The following is a 15,261-nucleotide window of genomic DNA, read 5'->3' on the forward strand; positions in this document are numbered from 1 at the left end:
TTAACTTAAAATTTGCCCATCAAAGTGCCCCTTTAATATAAAATGTACCCATCAGTGTTGCTCTTAAAATAAAATGTGCCCATGAGTGTGCCCCTTTACATCAGGTGTCCCCATCACAGTGTCCATTTACATCACTGACATTCCCTGACATTCCTGTCAGTGTCCCCTTACATAAGATGTACCCATCAGAGTCCCCCTTAACATAAAATGTGCACATCAGGGTGCCCCTTAACATAAAATAAGGGTCATGCTGATAGGCACATTTTATATTAAGGGGCACTCTGATGGACAACAAAATGTGCCCCTTAACTTAAAATTTGCCCATCAGAGTGCCCCTTTTAATATAAAATAAAATATGCCCATCAGCGTGCCCCTTAACATGAAATAAGGGTCACACTGATGGGCGCCTATTATGTTAGGAGGCACTCTGATGGACAAATTTTATTTTAAGGGGCATGCTGGTGGGTATATTTTTAATGTGCACATCAATGGGCATATTTTGTAGGGCACATTTTGTTGTGCCCATCAGCGGGCCCCTTAACAAAATATGCCCATCGATGTGCACATTAAAAATATACCCATCAGCGTGCCCCGTAAAATTAAATTTGTCCATCAGAGTACCCCTTAACATAAAAGGTGCCCATCAGCGTGACCCTTATTTTATGCTAAAGGACACTCTGATGGACACATTTTATTTTAAGGGGCACACTGATGGGCATATTTTGTTAAGGTGCACCTTAACAAAACATGCAAATCAGTGTGCATATAAAAAATATACCCATCAGCGTGCCCCTTTCAAAAAAAGCCCAGCATTGTGAAAATTACAAATATACCTATCAGTGTGCCCCTTAAAATATGCCCAACAGTGTGCATAATCACTAATGTGCCCACATACCTCAACTGCAGGAGGAAGGTCACAACTGAAGCTGCCTCAAGGAGAGCCAGGACCCGGGAATCGGGAACCGCAGGCAGCTTGGGGGGTGGGCGCGCACGTGACACATGCCCCTAACAGCAGCTGTAAAAACATCCTGTGTGCACGAGCCCTTAGGATCATGTGGTTTGCAAGACAAGCAGAAACACTGAAAATATTTCTTAATCAGGCTGGCATGTATTATAAAACCTAAGGTTAAAGCTTACCTGAGGGTCCACTGGGGAACTTGACATTCAGTTTGTTGCAGGCTGGCTGGTAAATTTTTTTTTGTTTTTTTGACAGGCGTCGCCTTCCCATGTTCTTCTTGCTGCAAAGGCCAGTTATAGGCTGGGGTGGTTGCCATTTGTTTGTACAGTTGGTAATTGGTGAGAGGATGCACTGGATACCTTTGCTGCCATTGTGTTTTTGCTGGGTGTCCAGTGCATCTCTGTACCTTTTAAGGAGGGGTGGGCTCCCTCCAGGCCTACCTGCCCTAATCTATCCTTTATTATATTTATGCTCCAATTTGGGGGACTCTCACTTGTTTTTAATGTGAACTGACAAGGTCAATTTGACATGCATCGCCCTCCTATGTGCTCCTTGCTGCAAAGGCCAGTTATAGGTTGGGGTGGTTGCCATTTGTTTGTGTAGAAGCTGACACTCACTGTAGTGGTCAGCGCTAGTAAACTGACTGCCCAAGTTTTCCTGGTCCTGTATGAGCGGCTTCACCTCTGCAGGCTGACAACAAGGGGTCATTTGCATTTTTTCATTGAATACAAGCCATTCTCTGACTGAATGGAATGAAGAAGAGAGGCATTCATGTCACAATCTCTACCTTATCCAATCAGAAACCCTTGTATTCACTGAAAAAAAATACAAGGTGTTCTGTAATGGCAGCACAGGACCCGAAAAGGTCTCAGCTATCACTGTAGCAATACCAACTACCACAGTGATTGTCAACTTTCCCAGTGGCCCCTCAGGTTTGATATATGATTACTACGTTGTGCTGAGCTGGAGATTTATAAGTATGCAGTATAGATCATACTATGTTCAGATTTAAAGATACATTTTACACAAATTTTGTACTCTCCTAATTACATTATTAGTCACTGAGTGATTTCAGAATTTTGCAGAACGACAATTACACAGAAGTAGTCTTTTTTTATTTTATTTTTCTCAAAAGGCGCAGATGTAGTCTTTTTTTTTTTCTTAAATACATTATTTCTAATTTTATTTTCATTTCATTGCACCACCCTTCTAAGAAATGGCCAGTCATATATATTGTTGTTTTAATCTACAACTGGAGAAGTGACTTGGTGTTTTGTATCAAATCGTTGGATTTGTGTCGTCAGTATTTTGTGCTTTTAAAATGATCTGTTTGGTATTTTGCATTTGCAAGGTTACGTTTTTGATGTAAGAATCTCACTGCAAATATTTTCCAATACTAATAACTCAAATGTTTGATGATAACCTTTTGTGAGGTAACTACCATTCTTTTCCACAACTGTACATGCCTTTCCTCGTAGGTGAAGTACAGCAAACAGGCTATTTAATGTTGACATAGGCTGCTGTGACAGATCCTGGCCACTCCTCCCTCCATCCTTATCAGACCGGTTCCAATGCCCTGTCCCTACATACTTTTCCATCATCATCTTACTACAGAAACAGTCCTAATTGTCTGTAGTACCTTTCTTGTCTTTTCCTCTAGCCTTCTGTGTTTAATGATGGACCCCAACATCCAGGAACCTTCTGCACATCCTCTGTGGGCAGGTAAGACTTTGAATGTAGAAGATAAAGTCAGTATTATATTGTGCATGTACATATTATTTTATGTGCGTAGTAATATGTATATAGTGCCATTTATAATTTGTGTAAAAAGAGTTTGTTAAATACAATTAGATATGGAAAATTGCAACATTACACAAATAGCGCCTTACAGTCTGTGTTTAAGAAAAGGTGCAAGGTAAAAAATGGGAATATTTCTGACAAGTAATTGGGGAAGGGGGGCGTTCATTTGACTCATTCACCATTTAGCTCTGTTAATTACACATCTACTAGTTGTATACATAAGATGACAAGTTAAAGATCCAACCAATGTTCTGTGACATAGGCATGCATTTTGATAGTGAAGGTGTATGTTTATGCACTTTACTTGTACCTAAAATGTATGTAAATGCTGAATTAACTTTTCTTGTTTGCTCCTTTTTTGGCTGATAAATCTAGAATTTTAAGTGTTGTGTATACCTAATGAATAATCGAAACAAAAAACAAAATACCTGTTGATCCTGTCAGAAATCTAAGCTGACCTATTAACTTCCCATGCTGTCTGCCTCTGCTAAATGGTATTAGTTAGCATTGTTCCCAGCTCTTTTTGTGGGCTACTGAATACCTCCTCCGTTTGTTATGGAGGAGTAGGTATTCTGATTCTTGCGACGTGCCCTGGCCCTGAAACACATGGAGTGTACCTACCTTTTGTGTTTGGGTAGACTTTAAATTACCTCCCATGTGCTTGCATTTATTTGTTGTTTAATTGTTTTCCCTCTACTTGTGCTTCCACTTCTTTTTGATCAAAACAACGTTTATTGAGCATAGAGAAATAAATGTACATACAGGTTATTAGTGCAGCAGGCAATACAATTACGAATCAATCCAAATTGATATACATGAAGACATAACATAGGTCAGTGAAGTACTTTGCATAGCATAACCCAGTGGGTAACATGGTAGTGCAGAGACCATAAAAAGAAGGGAGAAGGATCCCGTAAGGGGTCTGTAGGATTACCTGGGGGGGGGGGGGGTCTTTCTAGACCTCCTTGTTACAAGTGGAGGTGTCCTCCAGCTACCTGTCCCATATTTTGTTATATTTATTAGGGCAAGCCCTGTGGATGTAAAGCAATTTTTTTGTAGGGAAGAGTGTTGTTAACTGCCCTGATCCATTGTTGTAGTGTAGGAGGGGGTCCCCTCATCCACATCTTGGTGATCTGCAGCCTGGCAAGGAATAGTGTTTCTTGCAAGAAAATGTTCATATACTTTTCGCCTTCAGGGAGTGAGAGGAGCCCCAGGATGCACTGACAAGGGCAAAGGGACAGTGGGGACCCCATGCGGTCATGGAGGAACCAGACCACCTTAGTGCAGAAGCCCTGTACAGAAGGGCAGGTCCGGAGCAGGTGGTAGAAGGATGCGTTGGGGTGACTACAGCTGGGATAGTTGGGGCTGTGTCTGGGTCTGTACTTGGAGACGCGGTATGGCGTTAGGTACGATCTGTGAAGGATGTATAGATGGGTGAGGTGGTCAGATAACTTGGGAGATGCAACTTTGCAGTTGGCAAGAGCCTCCTCCCATTTCCCATCTGATACAGTTCCCAGATCAGTCTCCCATCGGGGTCTCAGCTGATGGGCAGTGGCCGTAGCAATGGGCGTCAAGAGATAAGTGTAAAAAGGGAGATTTGTTTCTTTGGATCTTTAGCCAGGATGGTGTCTCCAAGTATTGGGACTTCAAGCATTGGGATAGAGTCCCTAAATTGCGTGTTGGTAGCAGAATAACATATGGTTGGGAAAGGTGAAGTTATCTTTGAGTATTTGGAAGGGTATGACCGCGTGCTTCCACTTCTTAATATTCTCCTTAGCTTCTTTCATTAAGGTTTTGCTAAGCCCATAACAGTAAAATCAGTCTGTATATGCAGTAAAGCATGCTTGTTATACTCAATGTGGAACCTAAGGGGTTAATCCTCTGCATTGTGTAAAGATGCTGTTTGATCCTGTCTTCTCTTATCCCCCCCTTCCACTGACTCCTAATAATTTCATGATAACAGAGTCTATAGAGTCAGGCTGCACATGCTCAGTTGGTGTGTGTTCCTAGAGATGTATTTTTTTTTCTGGGAGATTGCATGTGATCAGCACATGGCCAATCAGTACTGTCCAGAAAAAGAGTCGTGGGTATTGCAGTCTCATAGGTTAGTCATAAAACTCCTACAAGCTTTAACCAGTGCTTGGCTGGACACTAGTGCTGCAACTAACGATTATTTTCATAATCGATTAGTTGGACGATCTATTGTTTCGATTAATCAGTTAATAACCTTAAAAATAAAGTGTGGTGCATAATTTAGTTAATATGTAAAGTTAAAAAAAATGCAATTTATTCTTAAATATCTCTATGCAGTGGTAAATGTAAATAATCAACTATATGGTTAGGGAGCAAAATACCAAATCCACTCTGAGAATAACAGACAAAAGAGATGTACTGTATATACTATTAGAAGAGATCTACTGTATATACTATTAGAGGAGAGAGATACTGTTTATACTATTAGAGGAGAGAGATACTGTATATACTATTAAAAGGGTGAATCTGGTAAATATCATCAGAATCAGAAATCACATTTTTTATTTAAAAAACAAACAAACAATGTCTTCCTTAAAAAAAAAAAAAATTTTTAAGAACGCTTGTTCGATTTTCTAAACGTTAGTGGGGTCAATTCGACGTTCATTTTCAACCACAGTGACAAGAACTTTCAGACAGTGTATGGGGTTTTCGTTCAGAAATGACATTCATTTTAAAAACAGAATTTTAAAAACAAGTGAAAATTTCAAACAACATTCATTCAGCGAATGTACAAAGATTCTTTGTCTGAATATTCTCGTCTAAAAATGTATCCGTGTGGCCAGCATAAGGCTTGGTACACACCTATGCAGTTTGCTTTTGATCTGTTTCTGCAGTGCTTTTTGCTGTGCGTTTTGATTTTTGCACATGTGATTTTGCTGCGATTTGCGCTTTTGCTTTTTTTGGCCAATTTGTTGTTGGGCGGATTAAAAAACACAAATTGCTGCAAAAACTCATTACATGTTTTTCTGCAGCTTCTCCAGTGAAGTATTTTGAACCAAAAAAGCACAGTTTTGCATTAAAAAAAAGTCCCTGACTCTTTCCAAATACTCAGCGGCTGAAAAAAGCATGGATGTGAAACTGTCCCATAGCAAACCCTGTAAATTAAAGGGGTTGTAAACCCTTAACAGACCACTTTGATTTACAGGTAAGCCTAGATTAAGGCTTACCTGTAGGTCCAAGAAATATCTCCTAAACCTACACGGTTTAGGAGATATTTGCAAATGACAGGCACCGCTATCTACGGCGCATGCTGTCTATGGCGCGCTAAGCATGCCACTGCTAACGGCAATCATGCCGTTAGTGGCGGCTCCTGCTCACATGCGCGGGGGTGACGCCTTCGCAGCTCCAGCCAGTCACAGCGCCGGAACCGCAATACTCAGAAGTCACTCCGGGTATCATGGCGGCGTCAGCGGAGGACGACGAGGGTCGCTTCGGGGCTTCCATCTCAGGTAAGTTATTCATAATGAGCTAGTATGCTATGCATACTAGCTCATTATGCCTTTGCCTTGCAGGGTCTATTTTTATTTTTAGTAAGGCTTTACTTCCTCTTTAACTGTAGTGCGTTTCTGCTAAAATCACCAAAAAAAAAAAACATAGATGTGAACCAGGTCTCGTTTAGTAACATAATGGGGTTAATAAAACGAAAATTAGCCCTTTATAGTACAAAAAAAAGATCACTACTGTAAGGGGTTCATTTTTTTTTTTACTGTAGAACTGTGAAAGTAATATTTACAGTAGCGATTATTTGCTCATTTTGTACTATAAAGGGCTCATTTTAGTTTTTAACCCCATTATGTTACTGGCCCATTAATCGAAAAGTAGAAGTCGCAATACTGATCTAACTGCTGATGAGAAAAGTTATTTAGAAGTTTATATTTACTTAAATAATTGCATTTCCATGTTCTGTGTAGTGTGGGAGACCAGATATTGTGAATGCAGGGTCCTGGGTTTAGTAACAATTTAAATATTTTGGAGCACTTGAACATTCCACAGTGTTGCCACTTTTCTATACATATTAGTATACCAGAGTCTTTCATGGATGGTTGCCTGTAAAAATACCAAGTTTCATAGAGGATATACAGCCTTTTACTGTTTTATTTTTTTTTCTAAATGCCAGTTTCCCTATGTACCAATATAGCATTCGTGTACTTTTTTTGTAAAAATATGAAAGCTTTCCATAAAATCTACAGACACGTACGTTACTGTTCTTAATCCATGTTTCCAAATGTATCTATTGCTTCTGTAATGCATCCTTACAGACTATAGGTTATGACAAAGGAAGGAGTTGACCAGCTGACCTCATTAGCACACACCCTGCATCATCTACCCACCCATTACCAGCTGCACGTTTTTTAAATGAAATGCAATCAATCAGTGATCACCCTTCTCACTAAATACACAATATACAATCAGACTGCATAGTGTATGGCCACATTTATACAAGTATATAGGAGGGAGTGGACAAACACTCAGCTATCAGGCCCCATTCACATCTTGGCATAGCGGGAACTTGCACTCCCACATGCTTTTTTTCTTTTTTTTCTTTTGGGGGGGGTGTTTTAGAGCATTTTCACTCATCACATATAAGGCAGCCCATTCACCTAGGAGTCACACAGCAATCGCCCCAAAGGAGCTTCAGAACTTTTTTTTTAGAGAGGAGCTTGGTGTGTGTTTTACTGCGATTTTTTGATGCAGCGCATTTCTGAAATGCACAGATGTGAATGGAGCCTCACTGTTCTTTTATTACCACACCAATTTCACTTTCAACACACCATGCTCCGCTCCTAAAAAAAGTTCTGAAATCTTCTTTAGAGTGATTGCTGTGTGTAGGGCAGCCCATTCTGGTGGATGGGCTGGCCTATATGTAATTAGGGAAAATGCACCAAAACACCTCCCCACCTTGTTAAAAAAAAAAAAACGCATGTGGCATTGCGAGTTCCCGCTATGCAGAGATGTGAATGGGGCTTGACAGCTGAGTGTTTCTGTCCACTCCCTCCTATGTACTTGTATAAAGATGATCATACACAATGATTGGATATTGTGTATTTAGTGAGAAGGGTGATCACGGATTGCATTTAATTTTAAAAATGTGCAGCTGGGAATGGGTGAGTAGATGAAGCAGGGTGTGTGCTAATGAGGTCATCTGGTCAACTCCTTCCTGTGTCATGACCTACAGTCTGTAAGGATGTAAGACAGAAGCAATAGATACATTTGGAAACATGGATTAAGTACAGTAAGGTGCCTACGTGTCTGTAGATTTTATGGAAAGCTTTGATATTATTGCAAAAAAAGTACATGAATGTTATATTGGTACACAGGGGAGCTGGAATTTAGAAAAAAAAAGGTGAACTTATCCTTTAATAGGTGGGCATGTAGTAAATGTTTCTGTGGGCTAGAGTTTTGTTTGCAGTCTTGTAATAATATTGGGGGAATTTTCTTTTGGCCATATTATTTGTATACCCTGCTTGCATGCTCAATCAGTGTGATGCCAATTCTTATACTATGTTCTGTAGTCCTAATACACTTCTTGTCTTAGGGTGACAACGCTGCTTCTCTATAGATACAGCACAGTGTGTGATGTCACCTTAGGACAGAAAGTCTGTTACTGGCTGGGAGGAAGTAGTGGCTTCATATCTACCCATGGTTATTTCTGCCAGAGACAAAATGATACAACTCAGATATTTACACCAAACGTATTACACCCCACTTAGACTATATAAAATGGGAAGGAGAGACAACCCCACTTGTCATAAATGTTTCTCTGTTGAAGGTTCCTTTATACATATGGTCTGGGAATGCTATAGGATATGGCCACTATGGTCTCAGGTGACCCAATTCATAGCCGACACGTTGGATCTGCCTAACATTTGTAGCCCACTTCTGGGATTATTGGGAATTATAGAGGATGAGGTTATGAGTAACAAGGCTACTATTAAGGCGGCTGTTCTATTATGTTAGAAAGCTAATTGATCTTAACTGGATTAGCAGAGACCACCTTACATTGAACGCTTGGAAAGGATTAGTCAATGCCAATGTCACCATGTATAAAATGACATATGACTCCAGAGGCTGCCCTAAGAAATTGAATAAAGTATGGGGTAAATGGATTAAATCAACTGAAACTGCACAATCTGACATTTAATGGGGAAAAAAAAAAAAAATGGTGAGACCTGATGGCAGCAGCACATGGCACAAGAGCTAAAGGTTAAAAGGGGAGTTCCCCTGGAATGTTAATTTTAATTTTAATTTTGTGTTTTATTCGATCTTTATACCTAATGATATGCGAAACTGCACAATATGTTTAACGTAGTATACTATACACTGTTTCTTAAAAAAAAAAAAAAAAAAAAAAGTGGTGCTAAATGTAAAATTTAAGAACTACATAGAGATGTATTTTCATTAATGACTACCTACATACTATCTACCTGGATGCAATCCGGGGAATATATTGCATTCCAAGTGTTATGTTTTGGTCTTGACATGTATGTACTTTTGGTAAATAAAAACCTTTTGTTTTTTTAAAAAGTGTGTTACTGGCAGGATCAGTAGCTGAAAATAAAAGGAAAAAGCCTAAAAAAAATGTATCTAATGAAGCCACCACATCTAATAAATCGTAAGCTGCAAAATATAAAATTGCTGTTCTTGGGATTGTATACAATTTAATTCTTAAATTTTGGAAACAATAGTGACCAGTAGCGAAAACCCATTTAGGCAGCTGATAATTGTGGTTTAGATCAGAGGGCCTATGGTATCCTGCTCAAACCAGGGTACTCCATGGACATATGTGATCCTTGGATCCTTTCCCAAAATTCAAATAGAATCAATTTGAATAGAATAAAAAATAATAGAATATAACCATCTCCTGAAATTGTACAAACAGAATAAATTTGAATAGAAAATAAAATAGAATAGAAAAAAAATAATAGAAAATAATAGAATAGAATAAACACATAGAAAAAGAATACAATTAAAAATAGAATAGAAAATTGGTTATATGAATTCTATTCTATTCTTCTGTCTTTTTCTATACTATTGTGATATTTTCTATTCTATTCTTTTCTATTTTATTCAAATTTCAATTGATTCTATTTTAATTTTGGAAATATATTATTTCTATTCCATTTTATTTTAATTCTATCCAAATTTCAGAAGATGGTTATATTATTTCTATTCTATTCTTTTTTCTATTCTAGTCCTTCCTATTCTATTCTATTCCATTCTATTATGTTATTTTATTTTCTGTTATAATCTTTTCTATTCTATTTTTTTCTATTCCTTTATTTTCAATTCTATTTTATTCTCCTTGCAAATTGGAAACCTATTTGAATTCAAAAACGTTTTGAATCGATCTGAATTCGAAAATTTGAATCGATTCGAACACGAAAAAAACAAAACGAATTCCGAAAACCAATTAAGTGGATTAAATGAATTTAACTAAACAAATTGATGTAAATAACGAATCTAAACTAAACAAAACTAATTTTCTTTCGTTCTGCACGTGTCTATCAGATGGACCATTTGAGCAGAAATATTTAGTGTCTATGTTCTGTTAAGTTACATTCATAGAACATATCCTTCCCTGTCACACAAGTAGCAATGCTTCCAATCAAACACTGTTTGCAGCTCAGCTCTCTCACTCTGCCCATGAGTAGACCTGTGAAGACGTGGAGGCTGCCAATCTTTTTGCTATCTCTGACTTGAGTAATTTGATTATTCTGAGTTACTGACCTAGAAGAAATAGTATACAGATTTCAGACTTTTCCCTTACCTTCCTGATCTTCATAATTATCCCTTTTAAGTGACTGAGAAGTTATTAAAGCAAGAGGGTTGGCTTATTTTCAGAGCAAGCATTTGTAGAAACAAATATGGAGGATGCACTTTCTGTAATCTACTGAAAATACCAGATGCCTCTCTAGCTCTGGCTTTTTTTCTTTCTGATATCACTGGCTGATTTTATTGACTAATTAACGTAATAGCAGGCCACTTGTGGTATCTAACGTTAAACATGGCTTTTACCTCTAAAATTTAAAAATGAATGATAGATTACTGATTTTTTATTTATTTAATTTTTTAAACATACAAAATCCATGTAGATTCCAATGCTACAAAACACTGAATCACTGGGATATCTCTGCAAATATAAAATCCTCTGACCTGGGTCATGGCAATGCATCTATGCATGCAAAGCTCGACAGACAATATTTGTCTTTATCTGATCACGTCTGAATATTATAAGTATTCAACATGTGCACCAACCATTACCACACCCTAAGATGTAGCCAAGAGATACTCTATGCCACAATCTTTCAACCAGTGATTCATGAACCTCAGAGGGCATGGCCAAACATTTGCTAACACATGTTGCCTAGCACCAAAACTAATTTCCACCCTCTTCTTTTTTTTGGGCAACTTTTGGCCAACTTTTGTGTTTTGGTTTGGCTCTAGTTATCGTTAGAACCAAATATATTTGATTTTTGGTCTATCATTCCTAAGTGGAGGATCTTGAGCCCAGGGCCCCACTTTTGAAATTGCAGCCATTACCCGAGTTTTTAATAAGGTATTGAACCATTTGTCTTTCTCACCTGTTCATAAGTGGTGGTGGGGAGGTAGAAGGTTTCCACTTCATGGCAATAATTTTCCTAGCATTAAATAAAAATGTACATTTTATGAATGGCAAGTACTACGTTGTTCACAAAACCCAATTGTGTGTTCTTATAATTCAGGGATCAGCATAAAGTTATTAAGGGATTTAGTGATATCATTCCTAAAAAAACAAAATTATTGCTTGATTAAAGACTTTTGGGCGGGGGGGGGGGAGGTTTACTTTAATTCATTTTAGCAAAGATCCCAGCAGGAGCTACTAGATATTAATGGGCTCTTCTACTTTCCCTACTAGTGAGCCTGTAGTTGCAGCCAGGAACTCACCAACCCACCAATGAGATGGACAGGCTTCTGACCCTTCAATCCTTCTTTTACAATTTAGGAGTACAGGTTACCAAAAACAGAAGCAAAAATAGATTTTGCTCTGTAGACTTCTCAATGAACAGCTTATTTCCAGATGGACTATTATCTTTTAGTATCTTTACACCTCTGCCACAGGCTTAAGCAGGGCTGGATTGGGACAGAAATTCGGCCCTGGACGTCATCCGGACCGGCCCACTTAAGTTTTGAGTGTCCCATCAGCACCCTTTTACATCAGATTCTCATCAGCACCCCCTTTACATCAGAGTCCCATCACCAGCCCCTTACATCAGAGTCCTATCACCAGCCCCTTACATCAGAGTCCCATCACCAGCCCCTTACATCAGAGTCCCATCACCAGCCCGCATACATCAGATTCTCATCAGCAGCCCCTTACATCAGAGTCCCATCAGCAGCCCCTTACATCAGATTCTCATTAGCAGCCACTTTACATCAGATCCTCATTAGCAGTCCCTTTACATAAGAGTCCCATCAGCAGCCCCTTACATCAGATTCTCATTAGCAGCCCCTTTACATCAGATTCTCATCAGCAGCCCCCTTACATCAGAGTCCCATCAGCAGCCCCTTACATCAGATTCTCATCAGCAGCCCCCTTACATCAGATTCTCATCAGCAGCCCCCTTACATCAGAGTCCCATCACCAGCCCCCTTACATCAGAGTCCCACCACCAGCTCCTTACATCAGAGTCCCACCACCAGCTCCTTACATCAGAGTCCCACCACCAGCTCCTTACATCAGAGTCCCACCACCAGCTCCTTACATCAGAGTCCCACCACCAGCTCCTTACATCAGAGTCCCACCACCAGCTCCTTACATCAGAGTCCCACCACCAGCTCCTTACATCAGAGTCCCACCACCAGCTCCTTACATCAGAGTCCCACCACCAGCTCCTTACATCAGAGTCCCACCACCAGCCCCTTACATCAGCTTCCCTTCAGCAGCCCCCTTACATCAGAGTCCCATCACCAGCTCCTTACATCAGAGTCCCATCACCAGCTCCTTACATCAGAGTGTCCCCCTCCCACATGTACTCACAGTTCTAAAGGCATGGCAGCCTCTCTTCTTCCTCTCTCCAGTCATGTGATAACAAGTGATAGGGGAGAGAGGAAGGAAAGTCTGCTGACTGTGTCTATCTCCCCCTGCAGGCTGGAGGGAGCAGAAAGCCTAATGCTCTCTCCAGCATATCACGGAAACTGCTCCTCCTAACAGGAGTGAAATCGAGATCACTCACTATCAGAGAGGAGCGGCTCCAGGACTGCACCAGACCGGCCCACTGAGCCATCGGCCCACCGGGAATCTTCCGGTAGTCCCGATGGCCAGTACATGCCTGGGCTTAAGTCATAGATGAGCAGCTACTTTTAAGTATCTTTGATCCCTGCCACAAAATAGGTTAGGTCTATTCAAAGCTCTCTCACAGACCAGGTTAGGACAATCGAGGCCAGGTGGGCAGCTAGAAGAAAAAACACTGTTATTGGCTATGGCTTTCTTCTCCAGGCAAGCAAAAAAAGGGGGACAGAGCGGTACTTTAAATGAAGCACGCAGTCATCCATGAGGGGTCAAGACACTGCATTTATTTCATACCATACAAATCCATACAAATCAATAAGTAATGTCACAATAAGATTCCTATATACAAAAAGGAACATGATAATACATGACAGTGGAAAGGGATTGAGCCTACACAACCTGAGAACTTCCTATTGCATTAAAATTTTAAAACTCATGAACATATACAGTTGTACATATGAATAGTATTAACATAGTTGGTTAGAACATTGCATATAAAAAATCTCTACGTGTTTCATGAAGTGTTTATATCCACTCTTCAGGAGCAGCCTGTAATTATAATCGCCATATGAAAGTGCAAAGTTGAGAGCTGGAAAACCCCCTCTAGGGGTATCTTTTCCGGAAGCTGCGGCAACATAAAGCGCAGATGGAACCCCCACATGGCCACACAAGGAGGGGACAATTCTCCATGAAAGGGTGGTCCCTGAAGCACAATTGTAGATAGCAACTAAAAACGTCTTGAAGGACTTCTATGAGGAATGTGAATATGTAAAATTAGCAATTGTGCCAAATATTCTATGCTTAAATGGTAACAACAGCGTAAACCTGTGATCATATAACTATATATATTACCTGGTACTTGACCATGTAAAGACATGGTATATAAATGGAGTATGTCATGGAGACATGGAGTATAAAATGTTTAGCCATAATGTCAGGAAGAACGAACAGAATGGGCAATCCGCTCCAAGTGCGACCTATAAGGGCCTACGTGTCAAAATGCTGCCAAACATCACATTAGTGTGCTCAGTAAGGGGGAGGCGCCAACCCTCCAATGGAGAGCTGCCCGAAGTTTAGCGCCAAATAAACCCCCATGAGCCGCACGTGGAATGCGCTAACAGAGTGATGGCACTAAAGACTATGCCGCATGCATGATGCATATAACGTGACGTAGATGCACAGCGCGTTAGTATCCATTCGCTCCCAATAGGCTGACTGCGTGCTTCATTTAAAGTCACGCTCTGTCACCCTTTTTTTGTTTATACATATAGGGATGAAGGCATGAGACTATACCAGGTCTCGGCCTCATCTAAAGTCCCAAACCACCCCTTCATTTTTTGCTATGCAATTAGGGATGGAAGAACGCAGCCTCCACTTAGTTGGGTCTGACACTAGCAGTCGGTTTATCTTATGTGTAGCTGGTTATATTATTTTGCCTGCTATCTCATATTGTTTTTTTGTTTACTTTGGTCCAATAATATATTTTTTATTTTAGGATTCAGACATACATCTACAATTGTGCTTCAGGGACCACCCTTTCATGAAGAATTGTCCACCCCTTGTGTGGCCATGTGGGGGTTCCATCTGTGCCTTATGTTGCCAGAGCCCAGAAAAGATGCCCCGAGAGGGGGTTTTCCAGCTCTAAACTTTGTACTTTCATATGGCAGTTATAATTACATTGCTGTTCCTGAAGAGTGGATATTAATACTTTGCGAAACGCCTAGAGCTTTTGTATATGCAATGTTTCAACCGACTATGTTATTAATACTATCCATATGTACAACTGTATATGTTCATGAGCTTTAAAATGTAGGAAGTTCATGAGCTTTAAAATATAGGAAGTTCCCAGCTTGTGTAGGCTCAATCCCTTTCCACTGTCAAGTATTATCATGTTCCTTTTTGTATATATATGAATTTTATTGTGACATTACTTATTGATTTTTATGGTATGCAATAACTGCATCATGTCTTGGTCCCTCATGGATCACTGCATGCTTTATTTAAAGCCCTGCTCTGTCCCCCTTTTTTGTTCATACATACAGTGGTGTGAAAAAGTGTTTGCCCCCTTCCTCATTTCCTGTTCCTTTGCATGTTTGTCACACTTAAGTGTTTCGGAACATCAAACCAATTTAAACAATAGTCAAGGACAACACAAGTAAACACAAAATGCAATTTGTAAATGAAGGTGTCTATTATTAAA

General features: G+C 39.8%; 1 protein-coding gene across 1 annotated transcript in view; it reads left to right on the plus strand.

The window, feature by feature from the left end:
- Positions 1-2,419: 2,419 nt before the first annotated feature.
- LOC143964360 (synaptotagmin-4-like) overlaps positions 2,420-15,261 on the plus strand; it is a 100,972-nt gene continuing 88,130 nt past the window's right edge. The window contains exon 1 of the mRNA XM_077474078.1: positions 2,420-2,680. Coding sequence (XP_077330204.1) covers positions 2,530-2,680 — 151 coding nt within the window. The 5' untranslated portion in view covers positions 2,420-2,529. The remainder of the gene's footprint in view (positions 2,681-15,261) is intronic.

This window comes from Lithobates pipiens, unplaced genomic scaffold, assembly GCF_037356315.1.
Source record: "Lithobates pipiens isolate NorthernLeopardFrog02 unplaced genomic scaffold, aLitPip1_a1.2 Scaffold_8, whole genome shotgun sequence".
In the NCBI taxonomy this organism is placed as follows: Eukaryota; Metazoa; Chordata; class Amphibia; order Anura; family Ranidae; genus Lithobates; species Lithobates pipiens.